Below are 18,349 nucleotides of genomic sequence, written 5' to 3' on the forward strand. Positions count from 1 at the left end.
AGAATACTGGTGGTTTTAGCGATAGTAATGTCACAATGTCAGGGGGTGATGGTTGGATTCTTTCTAGCTCTACAGTTAACCTCTGGTGCCCATCTGGATATTGATGAAGGGTATATAATGGTGAATGGTTGAAGAAGCTAAGCTTAATCTCTTACTGCCTTTATATCATTCATACATTCAGCAAATGAATATTTTAAAAATCTGGAACTCTCTTCTTAACAGCACTATGGCTAACCCTGCACCAAGGACTGCAATGGGTCACCATCACTTTGTCCAGAGCAATCCAGGATAGGAAATAAATAGTGGCCTAGCCAGTGATGCCCACATCTCATGTACAAATAAAAATATTTTTTAAATCTTAGAATTATGCAACACAAGTTAGAGAGTGAAATAATTAACAAAAAAAAACCCTCACTCAGGCTTGTCAAGACTGAAGCCCAGAGAGACAGAAACATGCTGTAAGCAGTTGCAATATGTAGTTATATACGCAAACACCATAGAATCTATTGGGAATTATTTTAGTAGCAAACTGGAAAAAACAAACAGACTCCATTTCCAGATAACTACTGAATGAAAAATCATGCACTTAAATCCATACTTTGTCACTGCTGGGTATCTCATGTCGTCCTCACAAACAACATGTATATAAAATCTTCACTGCATTTTCAACTTACCTGACTCCTGTTTGATCTGAATGGTAGGTTTGACACCAGATGATGTTTGAGACTGTTGGGACTGCTGCTGTGGAGATTGTGACATTTGCTGCTGCTGTTGCTGTTTGGGAAACTGCGTCAAGATCTGAGTTGGGGAGCCCATAAGTGCTTTGGGGGACTGAAGCCTGGCTGCGGTAACTTTAACTGCAGTACCAGATGCACCTTTCATAAAGACAAAACAATCAGCATTTGTTTTATAAAGTGCTTTGACTAAAGTTGTGCCTGGCATCCTGACTTAGGATTTCTTAAAATTACCAACAATTTCCTCCTCTTCTTCTGGCAGTCCCTTGAAGCATTGGGGGTTGCTTGCTGCCGAGAATGGCTTTGACCTTTCAGGTGGAATCTTTTAATGTGAGGAAACTGTTGTGCTACTACTATTCCATGATTCTGGCTATCCAGGATTCTCTGCTGCTCTTATCACCTGCTGTTGGCCTATTGGAAGAATGTGCAAATCAATGCTGTCACGAACACAACTTCCATGGCCACTGAGTCCTGAAGTGGGACTTGAACCCAGAGCTTCTGGCTCAGAAACAGGGACAGTACCACCCTGCCACAAGACCCTCACTCGCAATACAATACTTGTAGTATAAATTTACTCGAGCTATTTGAACACTTTGTCCAGGTTGTACATTACTGACGGGCTCCTGCACCATCAGCCTTTCTGATGAAACGTTAAAGCAAAGGTTCTTCTCAGATGAGCATGACCTATCCTATGAGACTTTTAAAGGACATGCGAGTTCCTCCTGATGCCCTGGCCTATATTTCTCTCTCAATGACAAGGACAAATTTTCTGCCCATTATCTCAATGTTGTTTCGGAGACATTGTTGTGTGTAAAATGGCTGCTGAATGTTTCAACTTTGGAAGAACAATGATATTTCAGAAGCATTAGATGGACTGAAAGTTCTCTGGGGAATCTTGCAATTGGAAAGATGCATTAAAAATGCAAGCTTTTTCTTCTGACCTGCAGGATACTAACAGGCAATAAATTTCAGTTAAAAAGAAGCCTGATGGACTAGAACTGAAATCATGAGGTGCAGTCAGTTCAGGTCACACCAATTTAAATTTGGGAGCCTATTCTTAACCACAAGCCAAGGCAGTGCTCTTGTGAAAAGCTAAATAGAACAGCATTAACATCTTGCAAAGAATAGGTTGCACTGTATAACATTTAAATTGTTGAGAAAAGGAAACAGTTTCCAGAGTTGCAGTTAAATCCATATCCAAAACCTTAGAACACAGAGGTGTCACTCAGGCAAGTCAGACCCTTGCAGGATCTTAATAAACAGCTCAAGTTTTATTCTTATTTTCATGATATCACTTCATCTTCAAAAAATGTATTATAGTTCCTTTATATAATCTTCACATATTTCAATATTTGATCTAAAAATGGGGTGAATTGTTTTAGAAAGGAAACACCATGGTGATCATAAATTTATTAAACCAGTGCATTTATTCCATTACCTTGAGCTATTGTTGACATCACAACAGAAGATGTTGACGAAATCATTGATGTGGCAGCAGCGGTGGTAGACGTGGATGAAGGGGAGGGGGTACTGCCAGCAGTAAAAGGAGGCTGAGTGGCAGTAATGACCACTGGCTGTCTCTGAGTGGCAGTGGTGATGACAGATGTTGGCACAAGCTTGGTGACAGCTGCGTAATTGTGAGACTTGGACAAAATATTAGGTACAAACGTTGAACTTGGTGACGTGGTTACTATTATCACCTATTTTTGAATAAACACAAAATGAGAATCTTTACAGGATTAAGCACAACTGCTGTCAGAACAATGTCACTGCAATAAAATTCATAATCAGATAGGACTTATTCAGCCAACAGAAACCACATCCTAACTCACCTTCTGTGTAGCTGTGTTTGTTGTTTGGGTTGTAGGCTTGGTAAAAGTAATTTTCACTGGTGACATATGTGAGGGAATGGAGTTTGCGATGCTCTGCATGATGTTGCTTACTTTTGGGCTGCTGCCGACAGGAACTGCAATTGACTTGGCAACTGGTGTGACTGCCTTGGGAACTTCTTTAAGCACCACAGGGGAAGAACTTGATGAATTTGTACGCCTGCGCTTGCGAGGTTTGTCATCTTCATCAGCACAGCTAACACCTAGTTTAAAAGGAAGTGTCATCATTAATGAGATGCAGAAGAAACAATATACTTTTATTGGAAGATTTAATCATTTACCCATCCCATGTCTATCACTTCCCTCACTTCTTTGTGCGAATGTGTTTTCTTCATTTGAGAACCTGATAGGCAAGTGCCAACAAAGCTTTCAACCATAAAGCATTCAATTCCAGGTGTGATCCTGCTCTCACCCAATATCCACGAACAACAGTTTCTTCCTAAGCAGATATCCATGAATAGGAGAAAGGACTGGGAACCCATTTCCCTTCCCAAGCTTTAGTCATGAGCCACTGAAGCTAATTCTGCTGTTTAAACAGATGGCCTAGTGGAGATCAGCTAACCTCAACATAATTCAAGGATCAAACCTGTGTCACTGTCTGCCACAACACACATCACATTTATTCACTAAAACTTCAGCCAAGTTTTCCTCATTGCGAAATTACCATACATTAATCCCACTGAATCATATTCTCCATGAGCAAAACCTAGTCAGGACATCTGGTAGACTTTGTTTTGAACAGTGCAGTGGACCTCAGCCACTTAATGTTTCATCCAAATTATGTTTCTTTAACAATTCAACAGTCCCACCAATAGGAGTATGGACATGTGAACTTCTTAAATTACTGCAATTTGAGGTGAAGCTACTCCCACAGTGCTATTAGGTAAGGATTGCCAGAGATTTTTACTCCTTATACTCAACTTTCAATATCACACTCCTTAAAATATAGTCACCTGCAATGTACAGAAAAGCTCCCTAGCAAAGATGACATAATGCCAAAATATCTGACTCCATAATTTTATTATTAAAAATATAAAGAAATGCAGGCTGCGATATAAAGTGTGCACAACTTCCAGAAGCAACTTGATTTTTCAATCTTGAAGAAACTAGTCTGGATAAGCAAAGATATAACCTATCAGCAAAAAGTACAGCATTAGATGCCATTGAAAGTACTACACTAGCCAAACTACCATAAGCAATGACGAAAGAAAACTAATTATACAAATTTAAACACTACATGTATGTAATGTAACTCATATTAAATAAATGCACATATGACTATCACGTAACTCTCCAGATATTGTGACCAAAGTGCACACGATTTCTGCAAAGTTTGAACAAACTGGACTTTACTGATACTGATAAAGAATTGAGCTCTATCCCAAAGCAGAAGCCTGTCAATTTCCTTTTGTTTGCCCATGTATTTCTGGAAACAGTTTTACTTCAGCATTCCCTGGAGGGAAATGGGTTCCCATGCCTTTTTCAGCATTTGTTGCCTTCAGCATGGAAAGCAACAAATTCTCACAGCAAGGGAACTAAAGAACAAGCATGAACAGAGCACTTGCTATTGTGCAACCTCAAACCCAGAACACAATAGTTAAGAAATGAGCACAAGTACTAGTTTCATATAATAACTTCGAACAAAACAAATGGCACTTACTTTTGACATATACCGTGCTACCACTTGGCAGTACAACTACATTGGAAGCTGGACTGGCAGGTCTGGGAGATTTGACCGTTGCTACACTTCCACCAGGTACTGTGGTTGAAGCTGGAGTAGGAGTGGTACTTGTGTAGGAGTAACAGACGATCACTAGAAACAAAAACATCATGCGTTTTCTTTTATTTCAAACAAAATCTTTGCTGGAAGTCATAACCATTACAAAATTGTATCTTGTCAATTTTAGTGAAGTCTGTCAGAGTAAAGGTTTTCATTTGTTGCCACCATGTGGTTGACGTTTGCAATGCGGCCAGCACATTACTACGTTATAAAAACGAAATTCAATTTAGCAACACATGGGCCTCAAATCACTGAAAAAGACCGGCAATGCAAATTAATTATCAATAGAGTAGAAAGCATAATATTTTCCATAATACAGATTTTCATCTGTAGCCAAAACAGTAACAGGTAAATCAGAGTCTGAATAAGTTCCATAACTAGTGACTGCCCTTTGGTCATAAACCGACTTTCTTCCACAATAATCAACTGTCTTTCCATTACAACATCCAACTGATGTGAATCTTCACTTGGTAGTGGAGAGACTAGGGTAATTTTGTAAAAACAGTACTTTTTTCTTCTGTATATTTAACTGAGGACTGAAATGGGAAAAGGACTGTTTTAAAAAGCAAGGATTACTGCATTCATTTGAAGTGTTGCTTCCACTGTTATTTGTTCAGGCAGTGAGGGGTGTTACCACACGTGTGGTGGAGGTGGCAGAGTGGGGGAAATTAAGCCAGCAACATGTACTTGATTGGTCTGTGGAAAAGTGGCCACTTCTCAATGACAAAGGGTCTTTAGCTGTGAGAGTGACTGTCAGGTTGCTGAACAGCTGATGGGTTTTACTGTTTGGTCACAGCTATTAGATCTCTGAAACTATCTTTCTCAATGCAGCAAAAAAAATCCAGCTTGAAGAAAAATAATTTATTTCTCCTCATCAGTTGCGATTAAGCTGTGTTTTTTTTAAACTAAAAAATCAGAAACTTTATTGGTATGAACCAGTCCCCTTACAAGGAAGCAAGGTTGAGGACCAGCAGGACCTGACAAGTCAAGGACTTTTTTGAAAACTCTCAACAAACCCTGTGCACAGGACTCATTGAATTGCCTTCCCAGTCTTTCCTCCTCATGTTTTTCTTTTTGTGTCTATCTGTAGTTAATAGAACCTGAGTAGACATCATGAACTGAATGGACACTTTCTGCACTGTAACAATTCTGTGATTATGTGTGCGTGTGTGTAGGCAGAGTTTTAATTAGTAGATTTATATATTGACAATTCAAAATATTTTATCTGAAGCTAACTATTCATTTGTACTAACAAGTAATTCTTTTAGAGAAATCTGGTCCATCGTTTCCATCAAACTGAGTCTAAAAAGACAGGCAAGTTGGGGAATCTTGCATATTTTTACCAAATCTTAGAGTCATGACAATTTGGAAAATCTTGATGTAGAGGGCTGAAAATATCAACTTGAGAAAAGCAAATATCGAAAGATCAGGATGTTGTGAAATGCGGTCTGCACAAGGAAGAATGGCTGGGGAGAACTAAAATGTCTTCGTAATACAAATAACGTAACAAAATGGCTTCTAGGCTGCAAATTGACAATTCTGCTCAAAAGCTGCTAAACACTGCATTCCTGAACTAACCATAATGGGCCTCAACAAAGATTAGCAGACAATGCTTCCCTTATAGTATAGAAATAACCAGACTAGATAAGACATTACTAGCCATCCTAATTGACCTTGCAAGTGCAGATTCAAAGGATAGTTTCGCGAGATAAGAATGCTTGAATATCGAAAGTAAGGTTGGTTCTCAGGAAATATCATTGGGCTAAGTTGCTGTCAATAGTCATTTTATTATAATTGATTGGTAATTGTCTGAATGTGCTCTGGAATGATGCCCTGTACTTCCCTCAAAAAATGTATAAAAATGTCTTTGTCTTAAGCCATGTGCACAGCTTCTCCTAGGGACACAGAAGTGTTTAACCTCTGTGTTGCTGGACAACCTGTGACCGGCTGTAATTAGAACATAGAACATTACAGCGCAGTACAGGCCCTTCGGCCCTCAATGTTGCGCCGCCCTGTCATACTAATCTGAAGCCCATCCCACCTACACTATTCCATGTACATTCATATGCCTGTCCAATGATGACTTAAACGCACTTAAACTTGGCAAATCTACTACTGTTGCAGGCAAAGCATCCCATACCCTTACTACTCTGAGTAAAGAAACTACCTCTGACATCTGTCTTATACCTATCTCCCCTCACTTTAAAGTTGTGTCCCCTCGCGTTTGCTGTTTCCATACTTGGAAAAAGGCTCTCTCTGTCCACCCTATCTAACCCTCTGATTATCTTGTATGTCTGTATTAAGTCACCTCTCAACCTTCTTCTCTCTAATGAGAACAGCCTCAAGGCCCTCAGCCTTTCCTCGTAAGACCTTCCCTCCATACCAGGCAACATCTTAGTAAATCTCCTCTGCACCCTTTCCAAAGCTTCCACATCCTTCTTATAATGTAGTGACCAGAACTGTACACAATACTCCAAGTGTGGCCGTACCAGAGTTTTGTACAGCTGCAGCATAACCTCATGGTTCTGGAACTCGATCCCTGTATTCATAAAAGCTAAAACACTGTATATGCCTTCTTAACAACCCAGTCAATCTGGGTGGCAACTTTCAGGGATCTGTGTACATGGACAACAAGATCTCTCTGCTCATCTGCATTCCCAAGAATCCTACCATTAGCCCAGTACTTTGCATTCCGATTACTCCGTCCAAAGTGTATCACCTCACACTTGTCCACATTAAACTCCATTTGCCACCTCTCAGCCCAGCTCTGCATCCTATCTATGTCTCTCTGCAACCTACTACATCCTTTGTTACTATCCACAACTCCACCAACCTTAGGTGTTGTCTGCAAATTTACTAACCCACCCTTCTAAGCCCTCATCCAGGTCATTTATAAAAATGACGAACAATAGTGGACCCAACACCGACCCTTGCGGTACGCTGCTAGTAACTGGACACCAAGATGAACATGTTCCATCAACTACAACCCTCTGTTTTATTTCAGCAAGCCAATTATTGATCCAAACTGCTATGTCTCCCACAATCCCATTCCTCCACATTTTGTATAATAGCCTACTGTGGGGAACCTTATCGAACGCCTTGCTGAAATCCATATACACATCAACCAGTTTACTCTCACCTACCTGTTTGGTCACTTTGTCAAAAAAGTCAATAAGAGTCGTTAGGCACGACCTACCTTCCACAAAACCGTGCTGACTGTCCCTGATCAGATTATTCTTTTCTAGATGGTTATAAATCCTATCTCTTATAACCTTTTCCAACACTTTACCAACAACTGAAGTGATACTCACTGGTCTGTAATTACCAGGGTTGTCTCTACTACCCTTTTTGAACAAGGGAACCACATTTGCTATCCTCCAGTCCTCAGGCACTATTCCTGTAGACAATGATGATTTGAAGATCAATGCCAAAGGCTCGGCAATCTCTTCCCTTGCTTCCCAGAGGATCCTAGGATAGATCCCATCCGGCCCAGGGGACTTGTCTATTTTCACACTCTGCAGTATTTCTAATACCTCTTCCTTGTGAACCTCAATCTCTTCTAGTCTAGATGCAAGTATCTCTGTATCTTCCTCGCCAACATTTTCATTTTCTATAGTGAGCACTATTGAAAAATATTTATTTAGTGCTTCCCCTATCTCCTCTGACTCCACACACAACTTCCCACTAATATCCTTGATTGGCCCTAATTTAACTCTCGTCATTCTTCCTATTCCTGACATACCTATGGAAAGCCTTAGGCTTAACCCTGATCCTATCCGCCAACACCTTCTCATGTCCCCTCCTGGCTCTCCTGAGCTCTCTCTTTAGGTCTTTCCTGACTTCCTTGTAACCCCCCAAGCGCCCTAACTGAGTTTTCACATTTTGTCCTAACATAAGTCTTCTTCTTCTTGACCAGGGATTCCACTTCCTTAGTAAACATAACAGAAATCTTACAGAACCAGACCAAATTGCTAGTGTTTATTGACCAATCACGGAACCGAGAGACCCCTCCCGTGGATCACAGTGTTTCTGTTTTAAAGATCCTGTTTAGTTGGTATGGCTTGGTTGCTTTGTGGTAAATTTCTGTATTCACTCGAGGCTACCTTGTCCATCCATTGTCTCTTCACAAGACCATTATAAAAACTACTAACAGAGCTCATTTAAAGCTTAACACGTGTTCCTTAAATTCATGCATTAAATAGCCTATAGGCTGTCTTTCTTTCTGACATCTTAAAGCTGTCTCTGCAGCTTTTTTCTTCCTAATGCCTGATGTTATTTAGGACATTTTGTCCCAGTTGTTTTGGAGACGGTGAATATTATATTATAGGCCTTTTCCCTCAAGGTTACCTGCTTCTCTCTCTCTCTCTCTCTCCCTCTCTAAGAAACTTGCATTCGACTAAACCTCCAGACGATTCGGTCTTCCTCAAAGAACGTCTCTGTCGTGCAGTGTCACAGGGTACTATGCAATAACCCTTTCAATTTCTTTTCTACTATTTCAATATTTAAGCACTCAACTAGCTTTGATTTAAAAGCTTAGTTAAACACATGTAAACAATTTTTGAGACAAACCAACACACACCAGAATAATGACCCTAAAAGTCTCTCACCTCTTCTGAGCACACAATACAGAAAGACAAGTATTACATAAAGTTACACAGAGGAACCTCAATTATCCAATCTAAACGGGCAGGGAGTATTTTGTTCAGATAATCAAAAGCTCGGATAATACAGTTTAGCCAAGTATCGTGACCTTGCGATCTTGTTCAGATAATCCAAAATTCTGATAATCAACATTCAGATAACCGAGGTTCATCTATACATGGCTTTGCCCACCTCAGAACCCCAGTCCCCAAATAGTATGTATAGTGAATTTTCATTACATACTAAATTAATAATTCTTGTCTTTATTAAAGAAACGTTTTAAAACATTTTCTAACTCAAATATACATAATTTATTTAATTTGTTATTAATGCAAACCATTTAAACTTATGTTGTGAACCAAAAGAACTAACGAGACATCGTGTACACCTTCTCGGTTGTAAAACAAGAAATTGTATGAAAGAAAACTAGCCCTCGATAAACGGTTTTTAAAAAACTCACCTTCTTTGTTACCAGTTTCAGCTGGTGAAGGAAGAGTGGCATTATGCAGAGCTGCTACATTAGCTACTGCATTCGCTGTAACTGTGAATGCTGTCTGAGGAACTAGTCTGGGCATGAGAGGGACAAGCCGACGACCTTCAATGGACCATTCAGCTGAGCTGTTAGGTCCAGACATACTGCAGAAAACAGAAAAATATATATTTGTTCAACACAAAGCTACTTTATTGTTTATACTGCTCATCAAAAGGGACAAATTTAAATTAGCATCTTTTTACAAACTTCTAGAAAATGAAATTAGATTAGATTAGATTAGATTACTTAGTGTGGAAACAGGCCCTTCGGCCCAACAAGTCCACACCGCCCCGCCGAAGCGCCACCCACCCAGACCCATTCCCTTGCATTTAACCCTTCACCTAACACTACGGGCAATTTAGCATGGCCAATTCACCTAACCTGCACATCTTTGGACTGTGGGAGGAAACCGGAGCACCTGGAGGAAACCCACGCAGACACGGGGAGAACGTGCAAACTCCACACAGTCAGTCGCCTGGGGCGGGAATTGAACCCAGGTCTCTGGCGCTGTGAGGCAGCAGTGCTAACCACTGTGCCGCCCTAAATGCATCACTCTTATAGACTTTTATTTGTCAGGAGTGGAATCCAATTAGGTCGTTGGTGAATTACTTCTTCCTCTGTCTTCAAGAGCTGAAAGTTGCATTTTTTTTCATTTTACTATTGCCCAATCATAACATGTAAGACGCTTCTTCCTAATAACACCCCATCAAGAAATTACTATGCAAGATTCAGTCACCTGCCTGTTTACATGACAACATTAGTTACACTCTAAAATTACCCCAGTAACTTTCTTTTCAAGCCAAGCAGTGCATGCTGCAAGGAAACAATGTGCAAACGATAGGTAGTTTTTAATTCAGTATGTCTGACCAATGTATCTAAATTTGAATCCCAGTCTGTGAAGTTAACTAATGTCAACCTTGGCTCAGTTGGGAGAAATCTTGTTTCTGAGTCACAATGTTCAGGGTTCAAGTTGCACACTCAGTCTTGAGCACACAAACCAAGGTTCACACTCCAGTGCAGTACCAAGGGATTTATGCACTGCTGGAGGTGTCATCTTTTGATGAGATGTTAAACCAAGGCACCATGTGTTTGCACGGTGATGTAAAAGAATGTCCTATCGCATTATTCTGAAGGTGGGGAAGTAATTCGTGGTATTCCAGCAAATATTTATCCCTCATGCATGCATATTGATTATCATGTTTCCTACATTACAACGACAACTACCATGGATCTAGATCAGTTAGCTGCAAAATACTTTGAAATATCCAGAGGTCCACAAAAAGAGTTTTATGTACATACACAAAAATTCTCTCTCTGTAATCTCAGTTGGTGATAAGGAACTACAACTAGTCTCTGCACCTCGAATATCCACCCTTTTCAATCCTGCTGGCATTCTTCCAAAGTCTGTGTGCACTGTAGTACTGCAGACCACTTAAGTGAAACACAGACAGCATGCAGTTTCTATAAAATAACATCCTACTGTTGATCAGCAGGTACCTCAGTCTCAGCCTCCAAATGTACATATGGATGTAAAACATCTGTCTCAGTTGGGTATCTAATGAGTTCACATCAATTGGTAACTGATGTGAATAAAGAAAATGTCAACTTCTGCACAGTGAGGACTGGAAATTAAGGAATAATTTGATTTTGTTGTACATATGCCAATACCAAGTTGAGATCCTGCAGGGAGGCTATTAATTTGTGCTAAACAGCAGAAGTGACTTCAGCTTTTAAAGTCTTCAATAGAAAATTGGTCAGAAAAAAACTGACCCCTCACAAGGAAACTTACTGATGTGCAATAGTCATCAATCTTTCATCATTAACTGCTCGACGAACCTCTGCACGGTGTCGCTCTGTTGAAATGCTATAATGGAAGAAAAGAAAATCTTCAAAATATTAATCTACAATACAGTTTTTGCCTATATAAATGCTATTCAGCCTGGCCTCTCATTTTGCACCCTTCATAAACGTGTGCTCATTCAAAGCTCGGCTGCCCATATCTGAACTCACCAAATTCTGTTCAGTCATTATGCCCACACTCACTGAACTACACTGGGTTCCATGCAAAGTCTAATTTGAAAATTCTGGTCTTCATTCCCAAATCCCGCCAGAGGCTTGTGTCTTCCTATTTATTTCAGCCCTTCTCAAGCTCAACAAATATTTGAGATCTCTGTAAATCTCTAATTCTGGCGATTTACGCCTCATCAACTGCTCCCCTACTGGCTACCATGCCTTCAGCTGCCGAGGGCCTAATCTGGAATTTTCACCCCAAACCACTCCAACACAAATACTCATGTTTTATAACAATCTTAAAATCTACCACTTGGGAGAAGCTTCTGGGCCCCTGACTCCATAACTCCATTTGTGACCCAGTGTAAACTTTTGATTAATAACACTGTGACATAATATAATTTAGGATGTTGGAAAATATTTAAAAGGGATTTAAGGAGCAACATGCAGAGGGTGGTGAATGTGTGAAATGAGCTGCCTGGAGAAGAGGTGGAGGCTGGTATAAATACATTTGAATGGCAACTGGATGGGTATATGAACAGGAAGGGTTTAGGGGATATGAGCCCAATGCAGGCAAATGAGACTAGATTAATTTAGGATATCAGGTCGGCAAGGACAACTTGGACCAAAGGGTCTGTTTCCATGCTGCATATCTCTATGACTCTATGTTATGCTCAGGGCAATGAACATAAATATAGGCATAGTTCTTGTCTTTGTGCTATTTGCTTCCAAGTAGCCTTGCCACAGGAACATGTATAGGGCATGCATATTAATGGAAGGAGATGGTGGTGTAGTGGTAATGTCACTGGACAATTTGGCTCAAATCCCATCATAGTAGCTTGTGGAATTTAAGTTTGATTAATATCATCTGAAACTGAAAAATAATCTCAGTAACGGTGACCACGAATCTATTGTCAATTGTTGCAAAAGTCCACATGGTTCTCTTCCTTATCCAGTCTGGCCTACGTATGTTCCCAGATCCACAACAATGTCAGTGATTCTTTACTGCCCTCCGAAACGGCTTAGAAATCCACTCAGTTCAAGCACAATCATAAAGAATGACCACCTCCCATCAAACAATTCTCTCAAAAAGTCACTCTTGCTTCAATTTACCAGAAAGCACGGAGAGGATCCATTCCAGTGCAACTGATGTTCTTCCTTTTGACAGAACTAGAGAAATCTTCACTTAATATATTTTACAATTTTACAATTATGTGTGCGCATTTTCGTAGGATATAGATGCAACATAATTACAAGATAAGGAGCATAACAACCAAGGGCTAAAGACTTCTCCACAGAGAAAATGAAGCAAACAAAAATCACATGAATATTAAGGCAGTCACTGGAAAATTACTGAGAACAACATCCTCCAATCATTTCAAAACTGCAATCGGAAAGACAAAGTTGGAGTTGGATGGAATAATGTATTAAAAATCATGCACATGAAACCAAAACATAGCAATTCAGATTTTAATCTCCATACAAGATTTACCTAAGAACCTTGGCCAATTCTCCCAGGAGGTCTTTCTTTTCTTTTGTAAGGTCACCTTGTGCACGAAGAGCACTAATAGCACCAGCATAAGCTTCAAGTTCTAAGAAGCAAGAGAAAAAAGTAAAATACATTTCTAACCTGCACATTTCCAAATTGTTCCAAGAAAAGATTAATATTTTACTCCTTCAGGTTTGTTTATCCATTTATTTTCCAATTAGAAAAAGGATTTTTGTTTTTTTTCACAAGAATTTGCTCAACTTGTGCCCAAATAAAGTACTGTAAACTTTGGGTACATCACCCCAATTTGTCACTATGCCCTCAATAAAGATCAATTAACTTAGAACAGAATAAACCTGGAAAAAAGTCAGTAATTCACAAAACAGTATCTTATTGTAGCAGGAAAAGAGGATATAAACCAGTGTTCTACCAAGTTTGCGAAGTATTCTCTTGCATTCATCCCTGCTGAGATCCAGAAGACTCGGCCAAACAGCAGGCATAGTGGTGGCAATGTCCTACAGCGTCAGCCTAACCCTGCAATTAAATTGTAAAAAATGAAATGTAATTCCTGTCAGAAGCAACAATCTAAAAAAATTAACTGATGAATGAAATAAAAGTGGCATAACTTTGTAACAATGAAAAAATTGTAAATCGTCCCAATTTAACTGTTACAAGGCTGTTTATTTTGAACGATATTTCAAATGATGCAGAAACTGCAAATCATTTAAAACAAAACTTAATTGTATCCAGTATTATCAAGAACTCACTAAAAATGAATAATGCATGTGTAGACGTTTCACACTAAGCCTGGAGAATGATGAATAAAATCACCAGCAATGCAACAAGAGACTACCTCATACAATGTGGGTTGCAGCAAGAAAGGTTTGAACGAGGATGAAATGCCACTCAAAAATTAGATTAGATTAGATTACTTACAGTGGGGAAACAGGCCCTTCGGCCCAACAAGTCCACACCGACCCTCCGAAGAGCAACCCACCCAGACCTAGCATTCCTGTGCTTCAAAGTGCAAATTTACTAAATAAACAATGCATTCAAAAGCCAGTTTAACAACTGTACAAAAATGTCAGACTTCAAAAGGTTTGAAATTTATTTAGGAGTGCTTTGAAAATTTGCAAAAATTATAAAAATGTTTAATTGTTTTTCAGAATTACTGTAGCTTTTCCAACATCATGCAAGGGCTGCAACACTGAGATAATCATGTCTTATTTTGTCACTTCAATGCCTATAGCACCATTCCTGAAACTTGAATCAAACTTATAGGTGAGATTTATTCCTCACTGCAAAATCAATGGAGTGAGTATATAGTCTTGGAATGCATACTTTCTCCTTGTTCAAAATATTCCCATGTTTTCTCCTTCTTTGTCTTCCTCCATTCAACCATTTGAATCCTTGGGCTTTTTTAGATCACTTTAATGCTCAGTTCCAGAGATGTTCTCCCTACACCTCTAGCCTTTAACATCCACTTCTGGCACAAACTTTAGCTTAATTTAATCAATATTTGTGGCTGTTTCTGCTCTGATATTTCTCTAACTCTACTGTGCTTCAAGAACGCCATCCCACATGGTGCTGCACATTAACTATATGCCTTCTTATTTAGTTTGGTGTCATTGGTAAACTTGGCATTAGTATATTCACTTTTCCCTCATCCAAGTCATTAATATATATTTTAAATTAATATTTCAATACACATTGTCGTACCATTTGCCAAGTCAACTAAACTATCCAAGAGGAAGGGAGCTTTCAACCCAAGGTGGATACTGTCCACTTCTTTATTGAACATTTCAAGTCTGATTGTTATTTTTTAAATCATTCATGGGATAAGAGTGTAGTTGGCTAGGTCAGCATTTACTCACCATCTCTTGCTCCATAGGTCCCAGTTCTTTACCTGGGTTTCTCCATTCAGACAAAAAAAAATATTTTGGCCATGACACACGCAGCAAAGTTATAGGAATACGATCTGGATCTGATACCACTAATGCTTCTCCATGTCTGGGCCATAATCCTGACACTTCTGACTTAACAGTATCAGTACAAATTCCAGAAGACCAGTGTAGTGAAAGGATTCTGATTAATAGAGTTTGGGTTTTTATGGGTGTTGACCTTATTTAAAAACAACTACATCATAGAGATGTTAGTCAGTCTTTCCAGAAACATACCTAAACTGTGTGTGTGTGTATATGTGTGTGTCGCACACGCGTGTGAGTGACAGAGAGAGTGAGAGAACATTGCTAGTATTGTAATAGGCTTAGGAGCAGAAGTAGGCCATTCAGCCCATCAGATCTGCTCCAGTACTCTATTAGATCATGGCTGATCTAATAATCCTCAACTTCACTTTCCTGCCTTTTCCCCATAAACCTCAATGCCCTTCCTGTTTAAAGGTCTGTCTACCTCATTCTTGAATATCCTTAATGACCCATCTTCTGCAACACTCTGCAGTAAAGAATTCCACAGATTCACTGCCTTCTAAGAGAAGAAAGCATCTACCCTGTGAAATTCCCGATGAAACTTATAATTCAATAAAGTTGTATATTATTCTTCTAAACTCCAATGAATATTGGCTCAACCTCTCCTCATAGGTCCTTTCATATCCAGGGTCAACCTTCCCTGCACCACCTCCAATACCAGTATCTTTCCTTAGATAAGGGACCCAAAACTGTATTTCAGCTGACTATAGTTTTAGCAAGACTGCTGTATATTTATATCCCTCTCACTTGAATAAAGGACAATATTCGATTTGCCATCTCTATTACCTGCTGAACTTGGATGCTAGCTTTTTTGTGACTTATGTGCAACGACTCCCAAATCCCTCTGCACTCTATCCTTCTGTAGTCTTTCTCCATTTAAATAATAGTCAGCTCCTCTCTTCCTCCTGCCAAAGTGCATATCCTTACATTATATTCCACCTGCCATGTTTTGCCCTCTCATTCAAATCCCTTATTTCCCTGTAGACACTGTCATCCTCACAATATGCCTTCTTATTTATTTTGGTGTCATCAGTAAACTTGGCATTAGTATTTTCACTTCCCTCATCCAAGTCATTAATATATATTTTAAATAATTGCAGCCCCAGTACTGATCCCTGTGGCACTCCACTAGTTACAGATCACCATCCTGAAAATAACCCCCTTATCCCACTCTGTTTTCTATTAGTTAGCTAATCCTTTACCCATGTTAACACATTCTCATTAATAACATGGACTCTTATCGTATTAAGTAGCCTAACATATGGCAGCCACATTATAAGCTTGCTCTTTCAACTTGATGCTACCATTTTATTAAGTCATCTGACATCAAACACTAAAAGCCCAAATACATCTACTGCTTCGTTTTTATCTGTCCTGTCTACTCCTCTCCTCAAAAGAATTCGACTAGATTTGACAGACATGATCTTAAGAAGCCATGCTGACTCAGTTTGATTGTATTGTGTATTTTTAAATGTGCTGCTATGACACCATTTATTGATAGTTTCTAATAATTTACCAAAAACACACATTACATTAACTGATCCGGTTACCTTTGTTTTGCCTCCTCCTCTTTCTAAATAAATGCGTTACACTGGCAGTTTTCTAGAATATAAAGAAATCTTGCAAATTACTAACAATGTCTGTCTCTATAGCTACTTCTTTAATACCCCAGGATGCATCCCATCAGAAAACAGGCCATCCTAGACTAGGTATTATGTAATGAGAAAGGAATAATTTATGGATCTAGTTGCGGGAATCCCTCTGGGGGTTAGCAACCATAATATGATGGAATTCTTCATCAAGATGAAGGGTGATGTAGTTGATTCTGCAACCAGGGTCCTGAATCTAAATAGAGGAAGATATGATGGTATGAGCTGGGAGATGATCATAATAGATTGGAGACCGTCACGTAAAGAAATGACAATGGAATGGTAATGGGAAACATTCAAAAAGCACATGGGCAAACTCCAAAAATTGTTCATTCCTGCCCGATGCAAAAGTAGAACAAGAAAGGTGGCCAAACCGTGGTTTACAAGGGAAATTACCGACAGTATTAGATCCAAGCAAGATGCATACAAATTGGCCAAAAAAAACGTGAGGAGTGGCTTAGAATTTAGCAAAGGAGGACAAAGGAATTGATTAAGTAAGGGAAGGTAAAGTACAGAGGTGTTAAAGGGTTAATTTGTTCTGCTGACCTGTAAGAAATTGGATGTCCTGGGGGGAGGGTGGTGTGTTTCTCTGTCTTGCAGGCAGAATTTAAAGATTTACTAGTCATCTCCTGCAATTCAGAATCAATTTACATAGACATCACTTGGAATTCAGAATCAATTTATACAGCCATCTCCTGCAGTTAAGAATCAAACCACACCCTGCAGTTAAGAAACAATTTAAATCAGATCTTGTAGTTAAGGAATGATCTAATCACATTGTTTCCGGAATTAATCAAATCACTACATTGTGTCTTTGGTGGCATGTGACTGTGCTGTAAAATCCTGTATAAAGGAGGACTGTTACCTTGTTCAGAGAGGTCTCTTGACACGGCTCCGCAAGCCCCGGAAGAGTGTTAAGGGTTCCTCCTCAAGCTTGTACTCGCTTCATAAATTTTGGCTGTTCACAGAAGTTGGCGCATTGCAATTGCATCAAGTGTGTAAGAAGCTCAAGAAAAAGAACCTAACCTTTATCAAAATATGCTCATCCACACAGGGCATTTCAGTCATGTCTAAGAGTACCTGTCACATCCATCTACAACAGATTATTAAAACAGATCACATGAAACTGATCCAGAGCAAAAGCTCTTGGCAAACTTCTTTAGAAGATACCTTCTTTATACCAAAGCAAATATTAACAGTTCTCCTTTAGAATGTTACTAAAGCAGTTACTTGGATATTTTCTGAACCAGTATTTTAAAAACCAAAATATTTAAATATCAAACACTTTCAGTATGGCACAATTTATACTGAAACTTCCTTTCTTGATCCAAGTATTTGTACAACCTTAATTTCAGCATTTCTCTTTTTTTTTTGAAGAGCCTCTGGTCAGAATTTTTCTCATTTTAATATGGCAGGAAGAAACATGGCACATTAGAGACCTTCCTCAGTTCACTCAGTGATGATCCATGAATGGAAATCGAGGAGTCAAAAAGATGGAAGAGGTCGTTTCAAAAGATTTATACCAGAGTCGGATAAAAACAAATCACGTCCACAGATCCTTAATCAACCATTACGGCACAGAAAAAACATAAGCATTGGTCCAAGATTCTTAAAGCTCTATGAACCCTACAGCGACTGGC

At 39.2% G+C, this 18,349-nt stretch overlaps 1 protein-coding gene across 7 annotated transcripts in view; it reads right to left on the reverse strand.

Moving 5' to 3' along the window:
- Positions 1-18,349, reverse strand: part of emsy (EMSY transcriptional repressor, BRCA2 interacting) — a 90,872-nt gene that overhangs the window by 64,970 nt on the left and 7,553 nt on the right. For 5 of the 7 annotated variants that reach the window (XM_087988423.1, XM_087988426.1, XM_043692459.2 and 2 more), the window contains exons 2-9: positions 13,506-13,609; positions 13,079-13,178; positions 11,366-11,440; positions 9,505-9,680; positions 4,284-4,436; positions 2,567-2,826; positions 2,173-2,434; positions 675-875 (exon numbers count right to left, since the gene is read on the reverse strand). In XM_087988423.1, the coding sequence (XP_087844549.1) occupies positions 675-875; positions 2,173-2,434; positions 2,567-2,826; positions 4,284-4,436; positions 9,505-9,680; positions 11,366-11,440; positions 13,079-13,178; positions 13,506-13,575 (1,297 nt within the window). In that variant the 5' untranslated portion in view covers positions 13,576-13,609. Of the gene's footprint in view, positions 1-674; positions 876-2,172; positions 2,435-2,566; positions 2,827-4,283; positions 4,437-9,504; positions 9,681-11,365; positions 11,441-13,078; positions 13,179-13,505; positions 13,610-17,255; positions 17,339-18,349 lie in introns of all 7 variants that reach the window. The other 2 variants (XM_087988422.1, XM_087988425.1) reach the window with 2 other exon arrangements.

The sequence above is a fragment of the Chiloscyllium plagiosum genome, unplaced genomic scaffold, assembly GCF_037043375.1.
Source record: "Chiloscyllium plagiosum isolate Xiang-an unplaced genomic scaffold, Cpla_swu_hap1 HiC_scaffold_6, whole genome shotgun sequence".
Lineage (NCBI taxonomy): Eukaryota > Metazoa > Chordata > Chondrichthyes > Orectolobiformes > Hemiscylliidae > Chiloscyllium > Chiloscyllium plagiosum.